The following is a 25,448-nucleotide window of genomic DNA, read 5'->3' as shown; positions in this document are numbered from 1 at the left end:
GAGGAGGGGCAGTAGCAGAGGCAGAAAGATGGAAGGATAGGAGTAGAGAGAGACAGAGCAAAAGGAGGGAAATGCAGGTAAATAGTCCATGTGGCTGGCTGCTTTTTGAGTGACTGCACTAATCCCTGTCAGGGACAAATTGGCAAAACAGATTAATGCTGAGTGGTGCTGGCCCTGGAGTGGAGCTGGAGCCTGTCATGCAGCTGCATCACAGGGACCGAGAGGGAGAGCAGTGCAGCATGAGTGAGCTCCAAGGCTGAGGACACATTCACACGCCCACCAACCCACCCACACACCTACTCTAAGAGCTGGCTGCTCCTACTCTGAGGAAGCCACACGTGTGCAGTGCTGAAGCAGTGGACTTTGAGAAGGACATGCAAGCACACTGACCCATGGTGGGTAAGCTAGGACTGATGCTTTGCTCTACTGCATCCAGCTGGAAAGAGAAAAGAGCAGAGACTGTGGAGGACACACAGTGGGCTACCACCATGAGACTACAGTAAGTTATTCCACCAGAATGCAACTTGCTCACTTCTGATGGGTTCTGTTTGTTTGTTCTTCACTTTTTACCACTGGAGCTGCAAACCTTAAAAAAAGAAACACGTTTTTGACATATTTTGAGATATTTTGACAGGTTGTTGTCTGTGTTGTCTGCGAATTTGACGCCATGACTAGGTTCTAAAAGCTTTGAAAGGCAGTCATGTTAGTCACAAGTCAAAAATTTGATGTGATCATCCTTTCCCTTTGTTTCGCTTTTTCTCTGTAACATTTGTTCCTTTTAAACAAACAGTTTAGACCCAGCAGGGCTCTGGCTGTAATAGGATCAACAGCAGCTTGTTGTGAGTGCAAAGATTCTGCTCCGTTGTTTTTTACCCTGTGTTTACTCTGGAGCTGAAAGACCAGCTGGTGGTCCCCGGTTGTAATCAGGCTATCATCCGTGCGTGAGTGTGTGCGTGTAATGGTCATGGAGTATAAGCAGGAGCAGCTGGGGCAGAGAGGCAGGGAGGGAGGGAGGCAGGGAGGGGAACACTCAGTGAGCAGATAAGCCCAGGTGTGAAGGGCTTGCAGTGGGCCGTGAGCCGTTTTGCTGTGTGGGTTTGAGTGCTGGGGGTGGATGCTGGAGGTGTTGATGGATCTATCGCTCTGACCCTGCAGCCCCGGGGATCTACTCAAGCCTAGCCCACTTCCTGTCCTCAGGGGTTCTGATGGGCAGTGCTGATGTGTCCAGATGATTCACTATTAACCACACTGTTCCAACCACATCCTAACCTCAATACTTCTGTATAGTGCTGTCTAATACCCCCATCTCAGAATCAAGTGATACTATCTTGTGGTTGTGTTATCATTTTTATTCATTTCTATCAGTGAGATATGAACAGCGGTTTCATCTAGATGGCTACATGACACCAATCCAACATACAATACCAGCAATCTGCTAAGGCACCACTAAGCATAAATATACAATAAAGGCTAACCTACCATAGAGGAGCTCATACTGTAACATTGTGCATTTCAATGATATTGTTATGGAAGGTTTATATGGTTGCACTGTTCCAATTTTATAATGGCCATGTCTAAGAAGAAGTATGTATCATGAACAAGCCATTAAGAAGTCTAAAGACTCACACAGAAGACTGGACATTCTGTAGAAACATTGTCCATGTGGTCACTAGGATTCAGAACTAACTTTACAGCATGAAATAAATAAATATATTACTAAGAAACAGTGTGTGGATCTGTCATGCCTGACCAGTGTCTGATCTGTTTAATAAGGAATCAGGGCTAATACCAGTCTATTATATTGGATTGGTGCATTACTGCATTATGGCAATTGTGGGCCAATTCTGTTATTTTGCATGTCACCATTGCTGACACCACATGCAGATACGTAAACATTTGCAAAGCATATAAACTGGGACTGCCTCTCCCTAATTTAGCGTTACAGGGAAACTTATATGCAGAATGTTACAGGTGCAGTGAAATGAGTTAAAATTTGTATAGATATAGAAATATATAGGATAGAATATACATATAAATATATACATTTATATCGATATTTTAACACAGTAGCCCAGCATCACCGGAGTACAATATGTCATCAGATATTGGTTTGAAATATTGGTCAAAGCTAAACATAATACAGATAATTTTTTAAAACAATTATCTGCCAAAATGAATCTGATATCACTGTGCATCCCTAATCATAATCAAACACAGCCCTTAAAAGTCCTGCCTCACAAAGCTACTAGCTCGATATCTCAGCTCTTTCAGCCACTCTTTCCACGCACCCCCCCCACTCACACACTTTCCTCAGGTTTCGTTAATAGCCCCTATTCCCTGACCCATTCTCCGCCAAAACAGCTCACACTGGGGTGATTATCACCTTCAGGGAAAACCCTGAACACTCTGAAGCCTCTTTGTTTAGTCTTAAAGGAGACAGGCTTGCCTTTGAAGGGGATTGTGAAACAAATGTAATATGTCAGCATTTTAGCATCACAATTGAACCAGTTGTCTTGTACAGGAGTTGTCAAATTCGTATGCCTCCTTTTTGGCTCTTTCTTCTGCTCTCCTTTGCTTTCTGTGAATTCCTGCTCCTTTAGAGGTGTAGGGCCAACTAAACATGTATACGGACAGATCCCCAGTGACCTCGGAGCGCATTGTTGCTGAACAGCTCCCAAAATGCCACCTCATCAGAATCCCACCTTTGTGTGTAATGCTGGGACAGAGCTGAGGCCAGCACAGCTAGTCAGCAGCTCCGTCTCTCTGGGAGCAGTGACCACATGTGACAGGCTCATTTCTGTGTCCTCAGGTGACTATTTGATGAGTACTGTTATGACGGCCCACGAGGTGCTGCACTTGTGTCTGTCAGCTAGCCCAGTAAACACAGCCAGTGAGTGGACCACAGGCCACTCTAGCTGCTCTGAATGCATGCTGAAGGGTCTATTCTTTTGCGATGATATAGGGCAACTGTCTGAAAGATAATACAGTTCTAGTCCTGGAGCGCCAGTATCGAGCACAGTTTAGTGATTTCCCTGCTCAGAACATCTGGTTCAATACATCTGTTAGTTTCCAGGTTTAGTATTATTGCCTGGACCAGTATTGAATACCCTATCATGCAATTTTGTGCAGGAGGATTTTTTTAAAGTAGTGGTGCCACTATTTTATCACTACACTATCATTTGTACCAGGTCTGTGAGTTCTTTGGTATCCAGTTCATCCAGCCGAGCCTTCATTTGAACCTAAAATTGCAATGGCAATCCATAAAGATGTATGACCAAAAAACTCCAACATAGATCTGATAGCTCTAGCTTTTGAGTGAATACTTTATACTGCATGGCTTTTCAGACTGACTTGCCCATATAGTAAGACTCTAAGAGTTATCATATTTTGTTTTACTACTGACTCAGTAGAGATCTATTTCTTTGATATTCACCAAAAAAATCTTATGTTGAGCAGTTTTAAAGCAGAGAAACCATCACCAACCTTACCACTTGAATCTTTTCGTCCATATCTGGGAAAACAGGGCAGTTTTTCATGTTGACACTTAGTGAGATAGGTTTGCGACAGCCCTGAAATCCACTCACCGGCCATGAAAAGTGCTTTGTCAGGAGAACCAGCCATTGCCACCAAGGAAGAGGAGCAAGCATTAAGCGAGCCCTCTGGACACTGAAAAATCTGCTGATTCATGACTGCAGTCTAAAGCCCATAGGGCTATAGGAGAGCCTCAGTATACTCAAACACACCATGAAGAGAGGAAATGGAGAGCTGAGGACACTGCCTAATCAATCAGGCTGGAAGTGCCTCTGCGGCCTGGGGGCTGGCCCCCTGCTAGGAGAGAGAGATGACTTTGTTTGCAGGTCTTCAGGTGGCGAAGAGCAATTCTCGTAGATGGATAGAAAGTCTCCATTGCATGGAAATACAGTATGACATTTGTATTTATCAATCAGCATGCTGCAGAGTTCTCAGCAAGTCCCTGAAGCTGAATTTTTATCTGCTGCAAATTGCCTTGTTTGCATTCATCCCCACAGCATTCACATGGCAAGAGAGATCAGCGTGTCTCTTGGATATATTAATAGCCATAGCTCTGGCTTAGTTATAGTTTCGAAGTTCCCCTAGATATCTAATTTCAGCCGACCCTAAGCAATAGTGGGAAGACATACAGGTCAAACTGAAACATTCTTACACAATAGGGTCAACCAATCTCTCAAACGACTATCCAGTTGCATGGCTTGTAGAACAAAGAGCGAGCTGAGAAAGGATATTAATTGTGTTAGCACATGGGATGGAATATGCATTGAAGGTTTTATGGCCTATTGTCTTTTTCGAAAACATGTGTTTGTAGTTGAAAATGACTATGAGGTCATCTAGTCCACGTTTCCTTTTTTATGACCAGAAGAAAACAAAGGTGGCAGGCTCATTCCCCTTCTCGATTCATCTCGGCAGCCTCCGAGCTCCAGACCTGTGTGTATATCTGATAACAGCCTTATGTCTAATTAGTCTGCAAGCTGCAAGCTGATTTCCCTAACCAGTACTGCTCAATTTTACAATTCATTCTTATTCATGCAGCAGCGCCCACCCCCACCCACACAAACTTTTGAGTTTCTAATGAATTCCCTCGCAGTTGTCACTAAGTGTGCACTGGGTCATATTTTACTCATTTAAGACAATTTGGCAATGAGGTTGATTGGAATTACCAAAACAGGTAGTTAGACGTGTTCTTCCATCACTGGAGTATTGAGTTCCTGCCTCCCCAGGCCAAAATTATAATTCTGTTGTTTGAGGATCATATAAAGTGTTACAAGCTGAAAGAACTGATATTCTTGAATTGGCATTCATCTACAGTGTGAATGTAAAGTATAAATGCATGCTATGTATCTCTGGCTAACCTGTAGCATCTAGGGGAAATGTATCATTATTAACCTCTAAAATGTCTGGGACCTACCTGCAAGTCCAGGTGCCCATTCCTCAGGAATTGTTTGGTGAACAGTGAGATATACACAGTTTTCTACTTAGCCCAGGTGTAGTGGGTCAGCTGAAGCAATAGCGATTGAGCATTGAGGCTAATGTTTCTAACAAGCGCTTACATTTTGTCCATAAATGCATCCACAAAACTTCTCTCAACTCACATTCAGGTCTTCTTTAAGGTTGCTTAATAAGATTACTTATTTTTGACTATAATAACTATAGTAACTCCTATAACTAAGAAAAACAGCTTGTATTGTTTTCCATATAAATATACATTTCCGTATGAATTAGATAAAATGCAGGGTCTTAACTTGAATCAACTTCAATCAACAGTTTTTAGACTGGCAAAGCTTTTTAAAAGCCACAGAGACACTAACAGACCAGGCAAAACAGCACTGAAATCCTGCTTTACCAGCCTGGGAGGTCTTCAACAGGATGTCTTTGTTAGCCCAGCTTGTTGGGCTCATCTTGCTAATCTAGCCCACCTCTTTGAGTACTGGATATGTGCATGTTATTGAGAGATTGAATACCTAGGGCTATTATCTGGAGAATAGCTGTGGTCCCCGGTAACAGGCAGAGTGGCAATGAGTGAGTTAGCAGTTTATTTGCTGTATTTGCTGAATGCCGTTCCACATGCAGATCGTCTGGAGCAGAGTGGATTATAGCCTGTAATAAGCTCATGACCCAGTGCACTAGGGCCTGCTAAAATCTCTTTATGCTGTAGCAATTCCCAATCCCACTCTCCCTCTCTGTGTCTCATTCCTCCCCCTCAAGCTCATTTTTATTTCTCTCTCTCTCTCAATACCCCTCCCCTATATTAAGTTGTAAGTATTAGGGCTACTTTTCCAGACACAAACAGCCTAATCTGTAAGACTTTCAATGGAGAGTCTCTGATTCTCACATACTTACACACTTAAAAATGATGGTTCTTCAAGGGTTCTTTAGGAAAGACAATGGTTCTATATAGAACCATGAACACTCAAAGAACACTTTGCACAATTAAAGGGTTCTAAGCATTGTGAAAAAGTTCTTCAGATTTTTAGAGAATGTGCTGTAGATGGTGCTATATAGAACCTTTTTTAAAAGGGTTCTATATGACACCAAAAAGGGTTCTTCTATTATTATGATGTCAGGCTTATTACAATAGAAGAACCCTTTTTGGTGCTGTATAGAAAGTTTTTTAAAAAGGTTCTAAATAGAACCATCTACAGCACATTCTCCGTCAGTCTGAAGAACGCTTTTACGATCCATCATGCCAAGGGTTCACTAAGTGTTCATGGTTCTATTTAGGACCATTTTCTTTACTAATGAACCCTTTGAAAAACCATAATTTTCAAGTGTGTAGTTTGACAGTACTGTAACCGCTATTGTACTGTAATTCATATGATATCTGCGGTCACTATTGCTGGCACAGAACCTTTTAATTATCTGGCGTGCTTTGAATAATAACATCACCCCCTAAAATTCTGGACATTATCCATCTTGCTGTCAGTGTCAGGGCAATGTTTGCATAATAAGGACTATTGACATATGCATTGCTGTTGGGATAATGCATCGACCACTTAAACTCTGTGCTTATTTTTCAGTTAATTAATCTAAAGTCTTATTATCCAGTAACTGCTGTGAATGATATATGTTCCCTTTCCTGTGCACTTTGAATCATCCACTTTGTGTTGGTCCATTTCTTTATCTAAGTATGTCAATTGCAACATTTCCTCTTGCCAGTTTACCTGACTGAAACTGGTGCACCAAAGGACCCACTCATTCTGCTTCACCCATGTCCTGTCTCCTTCACCCAGAGTATGTTCTCTCTCTCCTTTACCCCTCCTCTTCACAGCTCTGTCACTCCAGCCTCCTCCCTGATTAATCACGCTCAAATGTTCCCAGCAGCCACTGGGGCTGTTTGTTGTGATAGCCCCAGAGTGAAGGAGTGCAAATAAATAAGCGCTAGGTGTCCTCCATGCCAGACAGTGATTAATGAACGAGGGATGAGGGGAGATGGTGGAGAGCAAGAGCGCACTTGCTCTCTCCTGCCTTTGTTCATTCACACACTTCCCTGTAGCCGCTCAGTTTGCCTTCAGCTCTAATGCAGTTTCTTCTATTTCTTATTTAAAGTGTATTGCTAGAAAACAGACCAGAAAGTTAAATTAAAGATGGAGAGGAGGAATCCACGCTGTTGGATGGCGTGCCCTGTTGCACTGAGTTGTGGAACTCCTTGCCAGTAGCTGCACGTGTCTGTGCCGAAACCAAGAATTCCCCATTCTCAGTAATCTGTGAGAGAAACCTGATGCTGAGGGCAGACTACCTGTCACGCTGTTTGCAGCCGTGCAGGGAGAACGGGAGGAGGGAGATGAAAGTAGACGATAATCTCAATAAACAGAGAGGCAGGCAAGGTCAACTGGAGAGGGAGCGAGGTCTTAATTATCTGTCGGCATGGGAATCGTTCTTCGTAGCTGTGCTTTTCTGAACAGTGAAGAAGTTCTCCACATAAGCTGGCCTAGATCTCTTCAGTGGTTATAAATCGCATGGAAACATATAGGGGTGGGTGATATGGCAAAAATATCACATAACGACACTTCAAGACATTTCTCTGATATACAATATGCATCAGAATGTTTCATTTTTATGGGGTTTGATAAGCAACAGCACTACTTGATATCCAACTAACTAGGACTGTGCTCTTTTTGTAATGAAACATGCAATTGTGTGTGTGTATATATATATATTTATATACATATATATATATATATATATATATATATATATATAATCACATCATATATTGCTTAAAGAAAATTTCATGATACATTACACAACAGACAGACAGACAAACAACAGAGAAAATGCAATAGCAGTATCACATTAAAAAACTACTATCAAAACCTATGAATACAGTCATTACTATTTAACATTTCAATCACTGTGTTACACTAAATCCCAATAAACAGTGCTAATTATAATCTCCTTGTAATAAAAAGTGCAGTTTCAGTGTTATTTTAAGTACTAGTGACATCCACAATATGCTGAGAAATTACAATATATTGTTATATTGGACACCCCTAGACTTATGTATGAAAATATCCACAGTATTCTCTCAAACAACATATTATGATATGATATCATCATGTTGCCCACCTCTAAAAACATCTTAACAAAAAAAAAGCTGACAACATGTTGATAACTTCATTCCCCAGCTTTTCAGTGCTCTACTCCAGAGGCCCAGGACTGAATGATGCAACTCATTAAATAAAAAAAAAAAAGCCTGGCCATGCTTTATGGCTTCTTCTTGGTTCCTTCCCACCGTGTCTAAGCCAGGAGCAGCCAAGCCAGGATTAGCTGCACATCCTGTGTGTTTGGGGATGCCATTGAGGGGGCAATTTAGGAAACTGCAAACAGAAGAGAGTACTAACCTCAACCCCCATCACCCACAACTCCTTCCTTTTCGGTACTTAAGACAGAGTCTCGACTTGGCCTCCAGCATTGTTGGGAGATAGGAGGCTAGACTTTGCGGTGCTGTTTGGGGTGTTGGGTGAAAGTGTTGTCTGAGTTTTACTGTTTTATTAGTCACATAACTAGCACAGGAAGCAGGAAGTTTAGAGTTCGGCACCTACTTGTGGGTATGTTAGTCAGTGCAGGCTTTCCTGGGAACAGACAGAAGGATTAGTTCAAGAAAAAGGTCATCAGTCATAGCACATTGTGGCATGTTTAGTCTGGTGTGTCATTTTTGTAGATGCTAATGTTCGTGCCAGTGCGACAGGTCGTTATACTTCATAGTTTATTAATGAAACGGGCCAGTCCTCTTAATTTGGGCTTCAAAGCAAGTCAGCCAGCTGTGTAGACGTTTGTGTGCTTAGCGTGCTTCATAATTAGGTTAGCTGTTTTAATCAGGCTGGTTTATTTTCCCTGTTTAAATTTTCCGTGCACTGCTTTACCTTTACTCATATAATAACCGTGTGCAATTACTACATACAAAATAGATAAAGGGATTAAAGTTTTTTCTCCTCTAACACATATACAGAGGGTGGAAAAAGTGCTAAAATCATTGCTGTTTCCGAATGCACTAAGGAGTTGGGGATTTTCTTTCCCTGTTTCTTTCTTTTTAATTAGAATGTTTTCCATTTAGACTGGAACTGCTTCATTTATTTTGGGCTGGCTAGGGATTCCTGAGCCAGACTTGCTGGGGGAATAAAGCAATCCCTGCCTGAGCTCGGCACGACCCGAGCCATCATTTTTCAGTGTTCTACTCTCAGGCTCAAAATGATTTACCTTTGCTCAGACAGCTGCTGGCTGGCTCCCAGCCAAAATGCGGAGCTCAGAGAGGGATAGTGTGATCACACGAATGCTCCACCAAGGCACCTCTGAGCTGACTCCTTCTTTCCCGCAGTCCTCTCTCTCCATCCGAATGAAGCACTTTTTTGTATTTCATTCTCTATTGACATATGTACCAATATAGATGGAAATATAAAATGCAAAAAATCTCAAAATTCAAAAATCCAATTTTTTTTGGATTTGTAAGTGTAAGAAAAGCATTATAAGCAGTCTGGAAACAGTCACTTTTCATACTTCAATCCTTTTTCTTTATTGCGTATTTCCACAATGTAACATATTTCCTCTATTTTCCACTGTTGACATCATTCTGTTTTACGTTTAGGCAATAAATAATCTGTGGTTTGTTTGTTGGCCTTTGATGATTTACTCTGTGGTTGAATGAATTAACTTAGTACAGCATGCTCTCTTCAAAGGAGGACTGTGACTAACTTTAGATGCCCCATATTTCTTTTAAAACATCATCATTTCCAACCACTACATTCTCTAAAATAAATGTTGATATTCTCCAATTTAGACTGAGCCTAAAAACCTATTTTTATGTGTTGGTGAATTATAGCACCTCACATTCATGTCATGTGTCGTAGTATAGTCAGTATGCAGCATGATGGTGCCAAGGATGGTGCCCTCCAGTCAAGAGGTCTGGTTGTTGATGAATATTAGGGTGGAGCTAAACATCTGCTCTGTGCTGTTTGGTTTAGAACAGGCTCAGATAAGGCTGGAGTGGCGAGCTGTGATAAACAGAAGTGCACTTTTGGTTATTCATTTCTCATGTCTCGTGTGTTTTGTTTGAGCAGATGGAAAAACAACAAAAAAAACAAAACCACTTTTCCATTTTAATGTGAAATCGGCTGCCACAGTAGGCCTAAATACTCTTGCATCAGTTGGCATTATCATTTATGAGCTGCACTTTGCCCCATATGCATACCATAATACAAAAAAAAATACCAGACCACAGTTACTCAGCTGAAAATGGATTTGATGGATATGGATCAGTGGATGCAGCCGAGGTGGACACTCGACACCAGACAGATTCTGACAGATTCATTAAGCTGAAGCCAGATTCCACTCAGACTTTGCTGCAATAGCAGCAGCAGTTTCAGTTACAGACTTAACCATTAAACTGTACCAAAATAATTAAAAGTGAAAGAGGAAAAGGGGAGAGAGAGAGAGAGAGAGAGAGAGAGAGAGAGAGAGGAGAGAAAAGAGAGAAGGAAGGAAAACCGTAGAGAGAGAGACAGAGGAAAATAAAAGAATGAGAGAGTAGAGAGAGAGAGAGAGAGAGAAGGAAAACTAGAGAGAGAGAGAAGAGGGAGAGAGAGAGGAAGATAAGAGAATAAGAGTAGAGATAGTAGAGAGAGAGAGAGAGAGAGAAGGAAAACTAGAGAGAGAGAAGAGGGAGAGAGAGAGGAATAAAAAGAATGAGAAAGTAGAGAGAGAGAGAGAAAGAAGGAAACAGTAGAGAGAGAGAGAGAGAGGGAAAATAATAGAATGAGAGAGTAGAGAGAAAGAAGAGAGAAAAAGAAGTTTAAGACAGTAGAGAGAAAGAGTAAGAAATGTATGAGCAGACAGAAAAGAAGGAGAATAAGAGAAGAGTATAACGAGAGTGAGAGAGCAGAGAGAAAGAAGGAATAGACAGACAGACAGAGAGAGGGTTGAGAGACAGAGTAGAGAGAGACAGAGAGTAGAGAGAGAGAGAGGGAATGGGTGGGGGAGTAGTTAATGATGAATGATTTAAGAAGAAGATAAAGGAGTTAAATCAAAGGAGAAAGAGCGATGCGGAGAGAGTGAATAGTGATGGACTGATTATCCTGACTGTTTCATCAGGAGTGCGGGGTGCCGTGAGGAGTGTAGTGCAGGAGACATGTGGAGAGCGGCAGGCGGAAGCATATGCACAGACTGACTAATGTCATATGTCGCTCCCACAATTTGCTCACGCTCAGTAGGATTCAGTTTGTATCAGTAGCTTCTTCGCGCTCTCACCATTGCTGTCTCTCAACAGGAGCGAGTATCTCGCCGCAGACCCACAAGCTTCTCTCCATCGCTGTCCCTCTGCATTTGTCCTTTTCCCTTCATGGGAAAGAAATGTTGCCCCTCTTTACTGCACAAACAACATAGCGCCATGTGTCTGCGGTTATTTTAAGAAAGCTTGTTTACTCCACATATATCCTGTACTGGCATTCCACTGGTGTAATATGTATAGCTACAGTTGCATGACTGAGCATGCGTTAGGGTGAAGCTAACATTAGCCGAAGGCTTTAGGTGGAGAGTTTGAGTATGCTTAGACAAATGTCAAATATGAGATAACGACAGAAGAGCTTTGAATGCTCAGGAATACTCATAAGCACTTAATGCACGTGCTTAATCCATAGTTCGGAGTAAGCCAGCTAAATGAAGTGGGGCCTTAAAGGCACTTTGTGTGACACATGAGTGTTGACTAGCGGCCTCTTGACCCTGCTACTAAATCTTAGCACAACTCATGGCCTGGAGCTAGCTGCTGTGGAGGATGACATCATCTTTTGGTGCCCTTAGTATGATGTAATCATTTTCTTAATCAGCAGAGGATGGAGCTGTCACTACGTTACCCTGCAGTAGTTGCTAACATTGCAAGCTAGCACTGAAAATAATGTCCTTACTGAAATTATATCATGCATTTGGAAATGTTGGACAAAGGAGTTGGCTCTTAAATTACTTTGTTTAACCCTTTAAAATTACATACTAAGGCTTATTATTCAGTTACTACAGGGACTCCAATGCAAACGGGCTGAGTTGTTCTTAGGTTATAGTGTGTAAGTGTGTAATAAAACTTTGGGTCCTGGTCATTTAAGGGTTAAACATTGAAAGAAAGGCAATTGGTTATGTTGCGAGACACTGCCAGCCCAGGTTAATGGTACTCCTTAATGACGTTATTTCATTATCTTATCCATTAACAACAGCAGAACTGCCCTCTGCTACTGGGGAGTGGCTGATATCATCAGACTCACAAAAACAGAAGCCAAATCTGTAAAGGCCCCAGGACACAGTTCAGCATTCAGAATTCACATTACTGGGCTACAGATCAATAGTGGTCATTAAGGCGTCGGGATAAGCTTAAAATCATCCCTGTAGAAAGTAAGTTGTGGACAGGTGAGTAGAAATTCATTCAGTGTTGGGTCATATCTTTTACTCAAGATCTGCTCTTTTGACATTGTACCACCAGTAGAATGGATTCCCTAAAAAAAAGGTGATCTGGTCTTACAGTAATAGATAGCTGAGTGAAACAAGGGTGGGCACAGATGAGTATGCATGGGTAATGTAGTCTGATATCAGCCTGAGTGATCTGATCCCTGCCTGAAGGGTCAGAGCACTGTTATCTTGTCGGGCGAAGGAAAAAACACCCTGAAACTAAAAAGCAAAATGTCAGGGATGGTAAATAGGGCCAACGTGGCAATTAGCCACAAGGGCTATCTTGACCCTGCGAGAGAGAGAGAGAGAGAGAGAGAGAGAGAGAGAGAAAGAGAGAGAGAGAGAGAGAGAGAGAGAGAGAGATCCTTACAAACAAGCTAATGGGTCTGCAGGGCTAATGACTCCCGTGGCCAGAGGAATTCTTCTTGCTAATTTGACAAAAGCTGAATAGCAGAAAACAGGGTCTGGGAAGATTATTGACAACAAGCTAAATGGTTTGGTTCTCACTAGAGTAGATAGGCTGCCTAGACAAACACACATCGACTTCCACACATCCACACCAAAATGCTCTTATACACACACATCTACTCATGTTTATCCTTTTATTAGCAAAAGCCTAAGGAATCTTTTGTAGCCCTGCTTTGCAACAACATATGCATTTATATTGCTTTATTTGATGGTTACCTACATAGGGACCTCGTAAAATATCTATTGAATAGCATTGAATGCGCTATTTATAAAGCAATAATATAAACAGCTTATGCCAGTATTTGCAAAATGACGTAAGATGGTTTATGAATTACATTATTACATTGACATAAGGCACTTAAACTAAAGTGACAGACATTTGTTCCATTTATAACACTGTTATAAAACATCATTACAAAGTAATGGAACATATAAGGCAGAGGCCTAGTTGAATCGCCATATATCAGCTCTATGATATGAGTTTTTGATGCTCTCAAACTTAAGTGAACCGTTTCATACAGAGAGGAAAATATTAAATGCGGAAGTATTTTTGGTCAGTTTTACTCCAGTAGTAGTACTTAAGTATCGGAATAAAAGTTTTTTGAGTTATTTTGATAAACAAGCTCTATTAAAGAGGCATGTTGGGCTGCAGAAAAACAGTTAGTTGTCAAGTTCCTCTTATTAGAAATTGTACTTTTGTAATTTAACTCAAGTAGAAGTATATGAACTGGTTTGATGATACTCTTAACTATGTCTCTGCCACATTACTTGGAAATGATACTTCATAACAGCGTTACAAGTGGAAACGCTGTCAGTTACCTTAAGTCATGGCCTCTTAAATCAATATAATGATATATACCTCATGAAAGTCTCCTTTCAATTAATGGCATGAAGTCCCTGTATAGGTAACCTTCAAGCAAAGTATTACCCATGTATTCTATCTGGCTCTGCACATAATACTTATGCTATTTGTGCAGAAGGTACAAAACTGTCACTGGGGCGGTATCTCTCTCATCACTGGGGTGGAACCCTCAAGGGTACATCTCAGTACCTTTAGTCAGGGAACATAATTGTACCATAATTATAACAACATGAAAACCATTATGTTATGAAAAGGTACAAATACATACTTTTCACCTGGCAAAAACTTATTTAAGGGACACAGTTGGAACTTAAAACCACTGTTATACCTTTGAGGGTACATTTACATTGTTTGTACCTTGATGAACAAGAAATGTTCCTGCACAGAACCTTTATGTCTAACAGTGTGTGTTTGAGTTCCAACCCTCCAAGCTCTTTGTTTCTTCCTCTTAATGTTCACACTTGTGCTCGGTATTGCTAGTGTAGCCTAAGAGAGCGATGACTTCAGCTGCTCTGTCACATTGAGCGATACACACATTAGTATTTGTAACGTTCCTGCATCGATTGCTGCTAATGCTTCCCCAACTCTGGTTTCACAGGTGGCCCTCGTATCAGCAAGGCTTTGTCACTGCTGATATAAATGGTTCTGAATGGATTGTTCTCTTTCTTTTTTTCCTAGCTGTCTTCTTTTCAGGCAAATATATGATCTATTGGCTGAGACTGAAAGATATGAACACTGTGCTTGGTCACTCTCCATATTGTGATTATTTTGCTGAATACGGCAGTACGGCAGCCCTCCTTTCATCCTCTCTTCCCTTCACACAGCTGGGGACGAAAGAGAAGAAGAAGAAGCAAGAGAGAGGAAGTGTAGGACTGAATTAACTGACAGAGACAGATAGAGAGAAAGAAACAGAGGGAAGATAAGAGAAGTGCAGAGCACAGCAGCATGAATCACAAGGAAAAAGAAAAAAGCGGTGGACGAAAAGCTACTAGAGCAGAGTCAAGCAGACAGGAATACAGGGAACTTGTAAAAATGCATGCAGTTTGGTTAAATGTGCAATTCTGGTGTAGCATCACTTTAAAAATTCTTTTTATTGTTGTTGAAAGACTGTTTCTTTTCTTGTATTCAGTCTGAATACACCTGAGCTGCCTGCTTAGAATCTGAAACCCTTAAGTGTTGAATTTATTGCAGGGGATAAGAAAGTGTGGTGCAATTCAGGCTCATTGAAACAAGCAGAGAAATTCTGTCAGAGATGAATTTGAAACTTTTACTCAATACAACATTTCTGTATTTTATTCTGATTTGAATTTGATGGAAATGAGGTTGTGTAAAAGGTTGTGCAAACCCATCCTTTACATTTTTTGAATGTTTTTTATAATTTCTTGACATCAAAACAATTGAAAAAAAGCCGTAAGTGCAGCAAGCATGCTGATACATAATGTAAATCGAATGTAAATGTAATGGCTTAACTTGCTATTTAAAGAAATGAGTAATTATGAGGGACCTCTGAGGGTTAATTTTCAGTCCAGACATTCTGTTTTTTAAGAAATGTGACCCTCCAGTTAGACTAGATTTGCGTTCACTTCGGTGTGTTATAGAGAGTGTGACAAATGGCGTTTTGCAGCCAAACTCGATTACGGATATCAGACGATCTTGCGTGTGTGAGATTTGAAACCGTGACTGTGAAGCGTGTGTCTGTGTGTCTGTGTGTGGTTTTTACTGTGCTGTCTGTGCTATTCTCTTGTGCAAGGCAGCAGGACTGTGCACTCCAGTGCGCATATGTAGGGCAGTGTGTTAGGAGGGCAGTGTGTAAAGCCGAGCTACAGAGAGCGAGACTCAGTTTCAGCCTGCAGAGCTCGCTCCCACACACACGCTCTCTGTCTAACCGCCTCAAATTGGCAGTCGAGGGAATATGGAGTTCTCACTTCAAGAACTTTAGTGCTGTTCCCTTCATTTCTTATTCCCTCTCTTGCTCTTTTACTAACTAAAGGGCAGGGGCGTTTCTGTCAGAAACATATGACTTAAATACATATGGTGGCCATAATGCATACATAAGCATTGGATAACATGTATAAAACATTTGTTAGTGTTTATAAACAGCTTATGCCATTGTTCTCAAGATGACATATGCTTTATATTTTATGAAAGAAGTTAATGCAGGTATCCTTAAGTGATGAACATTACATTTTATAACATTGTCATAACATCATTCCCAATAATCTATAAATGCACCAAAGATATCATAACACATGGAAAGGCATTGAATAATGTATTTAAAAAGCAGTACGTTGGTATTATGTCATTATTCCCAAGATCACGTTTTTTGTTTTATGAAGGAGTTTGATGTCCTTATATTTAAGACATGGATATTGGTTTCATTTATAACACTGTTATAAAGCATTGTTTCCAATAATCTTAGGGCATCAAAGGCATCGTAACACATGCGCAAGCACTGAATGACATTTAAAAAGCAATACACTAGTATTTATGAATGTCTTATGTCACATTTGATGTTTTATATTTAATGATAGTTATACTAAAGTGATAGACAATTATAACACTGTTACAAAGCATCATTCTCTTTCTATCAGGGCATTACATGCATCAAGGCCTTCAAGTATTGCTGTTTAAATGCATTATTCACTGCTTATGCATGTGTTATGAAGGCTTTGTGTAGGGAGCCTTCAGATAAAGTGTTTCTATTTTATTTATTTATCTAAATCAGTCTTAAACTGTGGTCACATCAGACTGTCACCTCACTTTTTCTTCACTGGGGTGAGCCAAGGGCAGGTATGTGCAATCCTATTTTTGGAGGGAACATAAGAACATGAAGTTTAGTGAACGGCTAATATTAGCTGGTTAACTAATTTGCTTTTCTGTGAGTGTGAGAGATACGTGACATTATGTTTACTGAGTGCAGATCCTCTGTTTATTTGTTTGTTTATTTATTTTCAGAAACTCACGGTGTTTTTTCTACTGGCTCACACTTGGATGTTTTGTGAATTTGCAGAGCTAAAGTTTACGTAGATTAACTCGAAATCAACCACTACCAGAAGCAAATTGTTTTTTTGCATCCGTTTTTCACCAGGCAAATATTTGTTGCATCCGGTTTGAGAGCGGCTTTGGTTAATGCAGCACCTGAAGACACCTTCTTGTGCACACACATACGCAGACACACGCACACACACACACACACACACACACACATAGACACACACAGTGCACTACTGGTCTGGCGTTTGTGATAATGAATAGCATTATCTCACCCATCACACTGATCACGTCTCTGACTGAAGCACGTGCTCAGTGAGCTACTCAGTTTTACATGGGAACCCATTCAGCGCATGGACACACAAAAATCTCCTTCCTCTGTCACTCCATCTCTCCCTCCTCTCTCCTGTCTTTCTCTTTTCTCCCCTCCTCTACCAAACCCACACTTACTCGCACACACATGAAGGCATGAAGCACACACTAAGCAAATCTGTTTGAAGTCTGGGACAGAATATAAAAAAGAAGGGGCTCCTTTACACATGAAGTATTCATGCTGCGAGGGGCATATGTGTGTGTGTGTGTTAAGAGAAAGAGAGAGAGAGTGGTGGAGAGAGGCGCTCCCTCGCGCAGTGTAGACTCCTTTTCTGGCTGTGGGGAGTAAAAAGGGGCAGGGCTGTGTAAAGAAAAAGAGGGAGGGAGCGAGCGACTCCATGCATGTGTCTGTGAATGAGAGTGTATGTGTGAGAGAGAGTGAGAGAGAGAGAGCAGCGTTACTCCAGCAGCACGACTGCAGGATTTCATCCACTCTTCAATCCTGGCGCGCAGCGGAGGAAGAAGAGGAAAAGACAGAGGGACTGAATGAAGTGCCACTGGCAGAGGGACATACACAGAGAGGAAGGAGAGAGAGAGAGAGAGAGAGAGAGAGAGAGGAAAGAGAAGAGAAGAAGGATGCAGAAGAACATTTTGTGGGGTCATAAAAAATGCAAAAGAATGTGAATGACAAGTGAGATGAAAAGACATAGAGTGAGGAAAAGCCACCTTGGAGTTAATGGACCTGCACTGTGAGATTTGTGTGGAACATATCGGATTTGCAGCTTAATGCTTTGTGGAGTAAAGCAGCACATGGGAAATGTGCAGTGAAGAGAGACTTTTTGCCCTCCACTTTCTCTGCCTCGGACCCCTCCCACACTCCACATCCTTCTGGTCTTGCACTTTCTCCCACTGCAACTCTAGCAACTGCTTTGTGCTTTTTTTTTGTCTTTTTACAAATAGAGGATCATTAGAGGTGAAAGAGAATGTAGTGGAGGTCCTGCACTTTTTAAATTGTGCTAGTTCATCTTTCCTCCCTCTCCATGGCACACTGTGGATATGAACATGTGGACTACAGTCTGTTCTTTGATGGTTTTTGCCTTTCTCTGGCAAAATTGACTGCTCACTACGTTAGATGATGGATTGGAAAGAAGTGTAAGTACTTTCATTCACTCTAGCTTTGTGTGCCTATGTGTCCCAAGGGAAAGGTCAATGGTACTCCCCCCTTTTTACTTTATTTCCCTCCCTTGTATAGATAATATTTCTGTTTCTGTTTCTGAAAGTGATTTGTCCAAGCATGCATGCTACTTAGTGATATGAGATGCTGTTCATTACTGCAAGAACCACATGCACAGCATGCCGTGTCTGTGTAGGTGTGTTGCAGTGGGGTTGAACAGGTGGACAAGCAACAGAGAGTGTAGGCACTTGGGCATGTTCTTTATGGATAGTGTCCATCTAGAAACTGAGCCAGCTTCTTGTGTAAGAGAGATAGGAGAGACAGAGAGGAAGAGAGTGAGCGAGAGAGACAGGCGAGAAAGAATGAGGCGAGAGAGAGAGAGAGAAAGAGGCAAGAGAGAACGAGGTGAGAGGGAGAGAGGGAAGGGGTGAGTCAGGGAGGGGAGGGCACATGGGATAAGCAATTAATTTCCCCATTAGTGTACAAATGTGCATACAAGGTGGAGTAAAGCTGTTAGTGCACATTCATTTATTGGTTCATCACATCACAAGGTCTCTCGTTCACTCTCTCCTTCTCTGCCCTTTCTTTCTCCTTCTCATTCATTATGCCAACACATGGAGTGTGTGCGTCCAAGGTGAAAGGTGAAGGGTCCCCACTCTTACCACTCCATCCATTTCCCCTCCCCACTACTCTAGCATTGCAGAATTTGTATTTTTTTTGAAGTGCACACAGACTGATTATGCAAACTAAGTTTGGTTTTTATTTTAAGGACATATAAAATAATGCAGGTAAGCTGAGATTCTGAAAAAGTATTGTTCTTCCAGACATTGGATGTTGTATTTGAGCTGCAATTATCATAGATATGACTAATCACAGGTATTCTTTGGGTTTTTGATGAGCTGAGAAATTCACATGAGATATATATATATATATATATATATATATATATATATATATAGTAAAGCCAAAGATTTATGTGTATCGCTAGCACCACAAGCTGACACACTAGTCACAATACAATGATGCAGCATGACATAATATGACAAAACAATACACTGTGATACAATTTAATAAAATATATATTATATTTTTATGTGTTAGGGATATGTATTAGGGAGGTTACAATACAATATATCTTAGTAAATTATATCACAGAGTATCATATCGTTTTGTGTTGTACCATGACTAGCAAGTTGGCATGTAGCTAGTTTGTTAGCTTGGGGATAACATATTAGCTTGTGGCCAAAGTGTTTAATTGGAGCATCATAAAGCACATTTTTGTTTAAAAAGTTATACTTTTACAATAATGAATACTCCAGTGAGCTGAAAATGAAAAAAATGAACAAATTAATGTGTTACATTTTTAGACAGTCCTTATTTTGCTCTATTGAAAATGTACTGGATTGAGACACCACAGAAATCGAATTTAATTCAGAAATTGATTGCATTGTTGTACCACCCCAATATATAGTGGTGTGACATTTTCCCCTATATCATGCAGCGGTGATCTCTACATGAAGCTCAGAACTGCTTACAGAGATTTACTGTACATCACTGACATTGAATCACACGGCACAAAGCACTCTGCCAGTCCCAGTCCTCTCCTTTTCTTTCTTTTTCTCTTCTTTTTTTTGTCTTGTTCCTCCTCTTACACACATGTGAAGCTTTTTCACAACACATTTCCCTCCCTCCCACTTACACACACACACACACCCCTCTCTCGCGGGCCGGCGGTTCCCTAGGGAGCAACTCCTCCTGTATTCCTCTTGGATGCTATAATTATTTCATCAGCCAGCGGTGTGTTCCCTGATTGTGCTCTTGGGCTGTCGCTGCAGGCTGGAGAGCAGAAAGAGAGAAAGGAGGGTTGGAGAACAGGGAGAGAGAGAGAGAGTCTGTCACTCCTGGAGGTGTAGAGAGATGCAGAGAGGAGAGGGAATGAGGGAGGGAGGACGGGTGGGCATCTAACAGGCGCAGACACACACGTGTCCGAAGGGATAGTGACTAGACTAATGAGCAGTCTGCTCGCTGGAGAAAAGATGACATACACACACACACACACACACACACACACACACCCTGCCGCATATTCTATGGAATCCCACACACACCCACTCACACACTCTCTTGAACTTTCTGTCATCACTGACTCTCTATAACTTTGTTTACATGAAGAAACGTTTCTTCACGCCTCACAAATATTCACGCTGACACTGTATGGAGCAAAGCATACTGTAGTACTGGGCCGTGATGCACCCATTTGGTTGTGAGAAAGAACTTTTTAAACAGTTTATTCAGCACTTTTAAGTCACCTTTAAAATGTGAGTTATTTTAAATTGCTGGTAGTTTCTGTCTCAGGGGAATTCTTCCCTTTCTCATTTTGGGAGTCGGAGTAATTCCCTCCCTCCACCGTAGTGTTGGTGCATAAGACAGATATAGCCTGTCAGCTCCTCTCCACTTAGTGCAGTCCATACACTCTACACAGACCAATGCCTATAAGGCTCCTAATGAGAGCTACCTGTAGCACCTAGACATCAATTGTTACCTCTTGCTTTTCCGTGTTCCCATTCATTTTGTCTTTTTTCCCTTTTGCTTTGTATTTTTGCATTCTCTCCAATTCTCTTTCACGTTTTGTCCTTTGTCTTTGCTAGAGGTGCCTGATCGTAATTAGCCAGAAATCAAAATAAGCAGATATAATAATAATGATATTAATAATATGTTGATTTGTGTAGCAGGTTTTCTCAAAACCAAGGACACTTTACAATTACAGCAACATTTTAAATCAACAGCAAACAAAACATGGTGAAGAGTCTCCCAGCTTGCAGGCCAGCTGAACTCTACTACCGCAGTGAAAAGCATCCCAGCTCATTTCCCAGTCAAACTGTGCTACTGCAGTGAAAAGTGTCCTAGTTCATGGCCCAGGCAAACTTTACTACTGTAGTAAAAAGTGTCCATGTCACTATGCAGTCAAACTCTACTACTGCGGTGAAAAGTGTCCTAGTTCATGGCCCAGTCAAACTCTACTACTGCAGCGAAAAGTGTCCTAGTGCATGGCCCAGTCAACCTTTACTACTGCCGTGAAAAGTGTCCTACGTCACGGCCCAGTCAAACTCTACTACTGCGGTGAAAAGTGTCCTAGTTCATGGCCCAGTCAAACTTTACTACTGCAGTGAAAAGTGTCCTACGTCACGGCCCAGTCAAACTCTACTACTGCGGTGAAAAGTGTCCTAGTTCATGGCCCAGTCAAACTTTACTACTGCAGTGAAAAGTGTCCTACGTCACGGCCCAGTCAAACTCTACTACTGCCGTGAGAAGTGTCCTAGTTCATGGCCCAGTCAAACTCTACTATAAATCAGCTGATTTATTTTTATTTTGACCAACCTAAGTCAGAATTTTATGTGTAATGTGCAAATGCTGTGCATTTGAATACTGTGAAGAAGAAACACAAAAAGCAAATCAGCCAGTTTGGCTGTAAATACCCCTAATCTTTACTCATATTCCTTATCTTATTCTGTTTCTCTTTCACTGCATAGAGCTGTAGTAGCCTCATAGTAAATTTTAATGACCAGAGCTGTTGTACAGTTCATCTGAAGGTTATTGGTGTGTCCTCCTATCAAGTAAGCTTTTGTTTCAGTTAAGGTCTTTATGCACCACTTCCACCTGGAAATTTAAGACTATATCTCATGTGAATCGTGAGATTAATGTCAATACTATGGCTGGGTTATTGTAGAGTCAGAGGCAGCAAATGGTTGATGTCAAGGCTAATGACTGAGCTGACCCCATTAGCTACAGTTTCATGTTTCCTTCTGAAAAACGGAGTGCTTTTTGGGGGTATTGGGGCATAATGCACCCATTTGGGTTGGGTGAAGTAGCCTGTGGAGCGAGAGAAAGAAAGTGAGGCCTGTCTGTGTTTACTTTGGCTTTGAGACGGGGGCTTTTGACCTTTCAGTTCTGATTTCATAGTGTTGGGTTGCAAATGTCAAACTATACCATTAAATCAATCAGCAAAAGAGTGGATTGATTTTTTTTACCCCCCAACCTGAATGAGAGTGAATATTTGTTTTGGTTGCTTTTGATGAAAAGCTTTCTTGACAGAGTGAAGGGCTTTGGACGTTAAACCAGACTAAACGGTTCTAGTTTTGTGAATAACATTCAACATGTGACAACAGAAACAGTTTATTATTATGTCAGGCCTGATTTGGTTTTGTAGAAACAGCTTGGTGTCTCAGAAAGGACACAGCATTTTATAATCTCAGGTAGACTTGCTTATGTGGTTCCTGACACTGTATGACGTACTATAAACTATGAAAATGGCTAAAGTACATCACATAGCTTGAAACACTAGCAGCCACCTTGAAGCCTGTTACTGATCCAAATACATAAAGATTTGGAAAAAAAATAGAAATTGAGACTTTCTGGATTTACATTAAAGGGAAATATTATGTTCATTTAATAAAAAATTCAATAAAAAGAATAAAATGCAGCACAATAGCCCAAAGTCACTAAACCTTTTGCTCTTCTAGATTGCAATAAATACATAACCAAATACTGGTTTGGAATAGTTTTGTTTTAGCAAATATCTGCTGTTACCGATCTGATTCTGATATTATATGAGTATAAGCTTCCAGTACTTGATAACTATATTAGCCTCAAGGCAAAAAGAAAGAAGCAAAGCAAAAGAAGTATGATCTTGGCTGATCAATTACATTCGGGGAACGGGGAAATTAGATTTTTTTTTATTTACCAAACTATCACTTTAAAAGTTTAGGGAAAGACTTATTCAGCTTGCTATACCTGTTTCTACCTTTTCTCTTTCATGCAGCTCATTTCCACTTACTTGCTCTGCTTATACTGAAGTGTACGCTGTGTTCTTTGGTAGGGCTGCACAGAAGTTGAATCTTTCGTCCAAGCGGAAGAAGGCCCAGCCGCCTGTGCTGCAGCCCCCAGAGCCTTCCATCTACCCCACCAACTTCAGCAACATCCTCCAGCTCTCCCCACCGCCCGCTCCACCATGCCTGCTCAGGGCCGGCTCAAAGGCCAAGGAGAACCCCGGCATGGGCAAGGTCAGAGAGATAAACACACACACGTAAACGTGCAGGAACTATGGGTGTGCTTGCAAATGCATTCTTTTTGACAATGAATAAAGAGCAGTGCTTTCTGCTCTTAAAGTGACTGGGGGAAATGCAAAGCCATACATCTCCCTGTTCAGTGGGGAACACACATACAGGTGAGGCTAAGTGGCATGATAAACGTACACACACACACATACACGCAGAGCATGGGGTGTCTGACACAGCTGCAGAGAGGGTGCCTCATTTGTCTACATGCAGACTGGTGCCCATACTGGCTTAGGGCAGTACAGGCTGATATAGTGGCTAAATCCCAGGGAATGTCATCAATTCAGGTTCTTTTTTTCTCCCTGGTTTATTCTCTATGGGAGGGACCATTTGAAGGTGTTGATTAGCTGTTTTTTTGCCATCATTCTGTGCTTACTTTTTTGGAAAAGATTTTGAATGGGCATTGAAATGTTTAAAAGGAAATGCCTCAAGCCATGTTATTGCACAAGCAGAGCTGACTGCTAAACTGTGAACATACTTTGAAAACAAATAATGAGGAATTGACTGAAATTGTTAAAAAAAAAAAAAAGAAAAAAACCTTGTTGAATGTGTAACACCTCTCAGTGAGCAGTGATGTCTTATTTTGCCAAAGACTGCATTCAGAAGCTCTGAATGGGAGCTAGGCCAACAGTAGCAAGTGTTCAGCATGCACCCCTTTTGTCTACTGGGTATTGTATTGTACTCCATGTTACTGTATTTATAGTAATGGAGAAGATTTGTACCAGATTAGATACCACCTGCTCTGCGAGATGATTGTAGCACATGTTGCCAAAAGCTCCAGCCCATTGAGATGATTGTTAACTGCCCATTGAAAATGGACTCATTGAAGCCCAGCTTCACTAATGAGCTTCCTCTTCCCACTACCGAAACACACACATCTGCTGCTGTCTGAATGGACTCGACTGCTGGTTTGGATGGTTAATTCAACTTTTCCTATTGGTTCTCTCTGTGAAAATGTTATTGAACCCCTATGTATGAAGCATAAATCATATTTGCCTGACATTTGTACATTTGTGGAGTTCCTTCTGACCCACAGTGTTTACAGTGCTTACTCAAATTATAGACTGTAAGACTTGTTCTGTGAATTGTGTAACCCTGTTAAATTGCAGTGGCCCGACTGGTTCTGGCTGAGTCTGGCTTTCAGGTCATTGAACCAGACAGCAGAACAGGACAGTTAAGAGAGGCTAATGGCTGTGTAGAGGTTATCCAGAGCTGGAGGGCCAGAGCCATTAGTACAACTCGCAGGAGGTGTGAAAATCCAGCAGTCTCTCTAAGACCCATCAGACCTCTAGCCTCATATCAAATGGCAGACAAATGTAAATACAGTGGAGACAGTTAGTTCAACCTGAGCACAGCTCTGTCTGGGTCATATATGGAAGCCTGTTTCCAATGTCATGGCTGCTGTAATCTGTCCACCATGTGCACATGTCCATCAGAGGTAATCAGCCCCTGCGGAGCAGTCCGGCTAGGGCCGTCGCTGTGGTGCACACATTCCACTGACCACAGGCACTGCCATAGGATTGGCAGGCCGGACATTGTTTAACTATGCTGGAGCCATAGTTCTGTAAATAGTCTACAAGAGAAGACTATGGTTTTGTGCTGCTTGGAGTGTCATAGGAGCTCCATAGGGAAAATACCGTACCTGTGGTAGCTTTGCCATGTGCTGTGGGGCCACGTCCTGTCACCAATGCCAGTTTCTCACCAATGTGATCATGCAAGCGCTAATTAGCACAGTTCCTCAGTTCCTCAGCTGCTGGGCACTTGCTCTTGCTGGCTCTGTGTGTGGTCTCCTGTGAGAAGTGTATGGCACTGCAAAAGGCTATGGAAAAGTTTCTCATAGCTTCTGTACTATAACCGACTCTCTGAAATTGTTTTGGTCTATGGTAGGGTGACCATACCTCCACTTTTTCCAGGACATATCTCCTTACTGGGACCTAAAAAACATGTCTTGACAGGGTTTCTAAATTGCCTAAAACGTCTGGGATTTGGCTTTGCTTTCATGTTTGTATTCTATAGTCTGCCCTGTGCCACCCTTGCCCTCGTGCCATCATTATTTATACCCCTCAAATTG

At 41.4% G+C, this 25,448-nt stretch overlaps 1 protein-coding gene across 3 annotated transcripts in view; it reads left to right on the top strand.

Annotated features, from left to right (window-relative positions):
• The window catches only part of kif26ab (kinesin family member 26Ab), a 99,694-nt gene that overhangs the window by 54,689 nt on the left and 19,557 nt on the right, over window positions 1-25,448 (top strand). Inside the window, exons 1-2 of one of the 3 annotated variants that reach the window (XM_036593136.1) lie at window positions 456-499; window positions 23,140-23,323. In XM_036593136.1, the coding sequence (XP_036449029.1) occupies window positions 489-499; window positions 23,140-23,323 (195 nt within the window). In that variant the 5' untranslated portion in view covers window positions 456-488. Of the gene's footprint in view, window positions 1-455; window positions 500-17,504; window positions 18,242-23,139; window positions 23,324-25,448 lie in introns of those variants that run through there. The other 2 variants (XM_036593135.1, XM_036593134.1) reach the window with 2 other exon arrangements.

This window comes from Colossoma macropomum, unplaced genomic scaffold (genome assembly GCF_904425465.1).
Source record: "Colossoma macropomum unplaced genomic scaffold, Colossoma_macropomum, whole genome shotgun sequence".
Taxonomy (NCBI): domain Eukaryota; kingdom Metazoa; phylum Chordata; class Actinopteri; order Characiformes; family Serrasalmidae; genus Colossoma; species Colossoma macropomum.
This window is presented reverse-complemented; position numbering and strand designations above follow the sequence as displayed.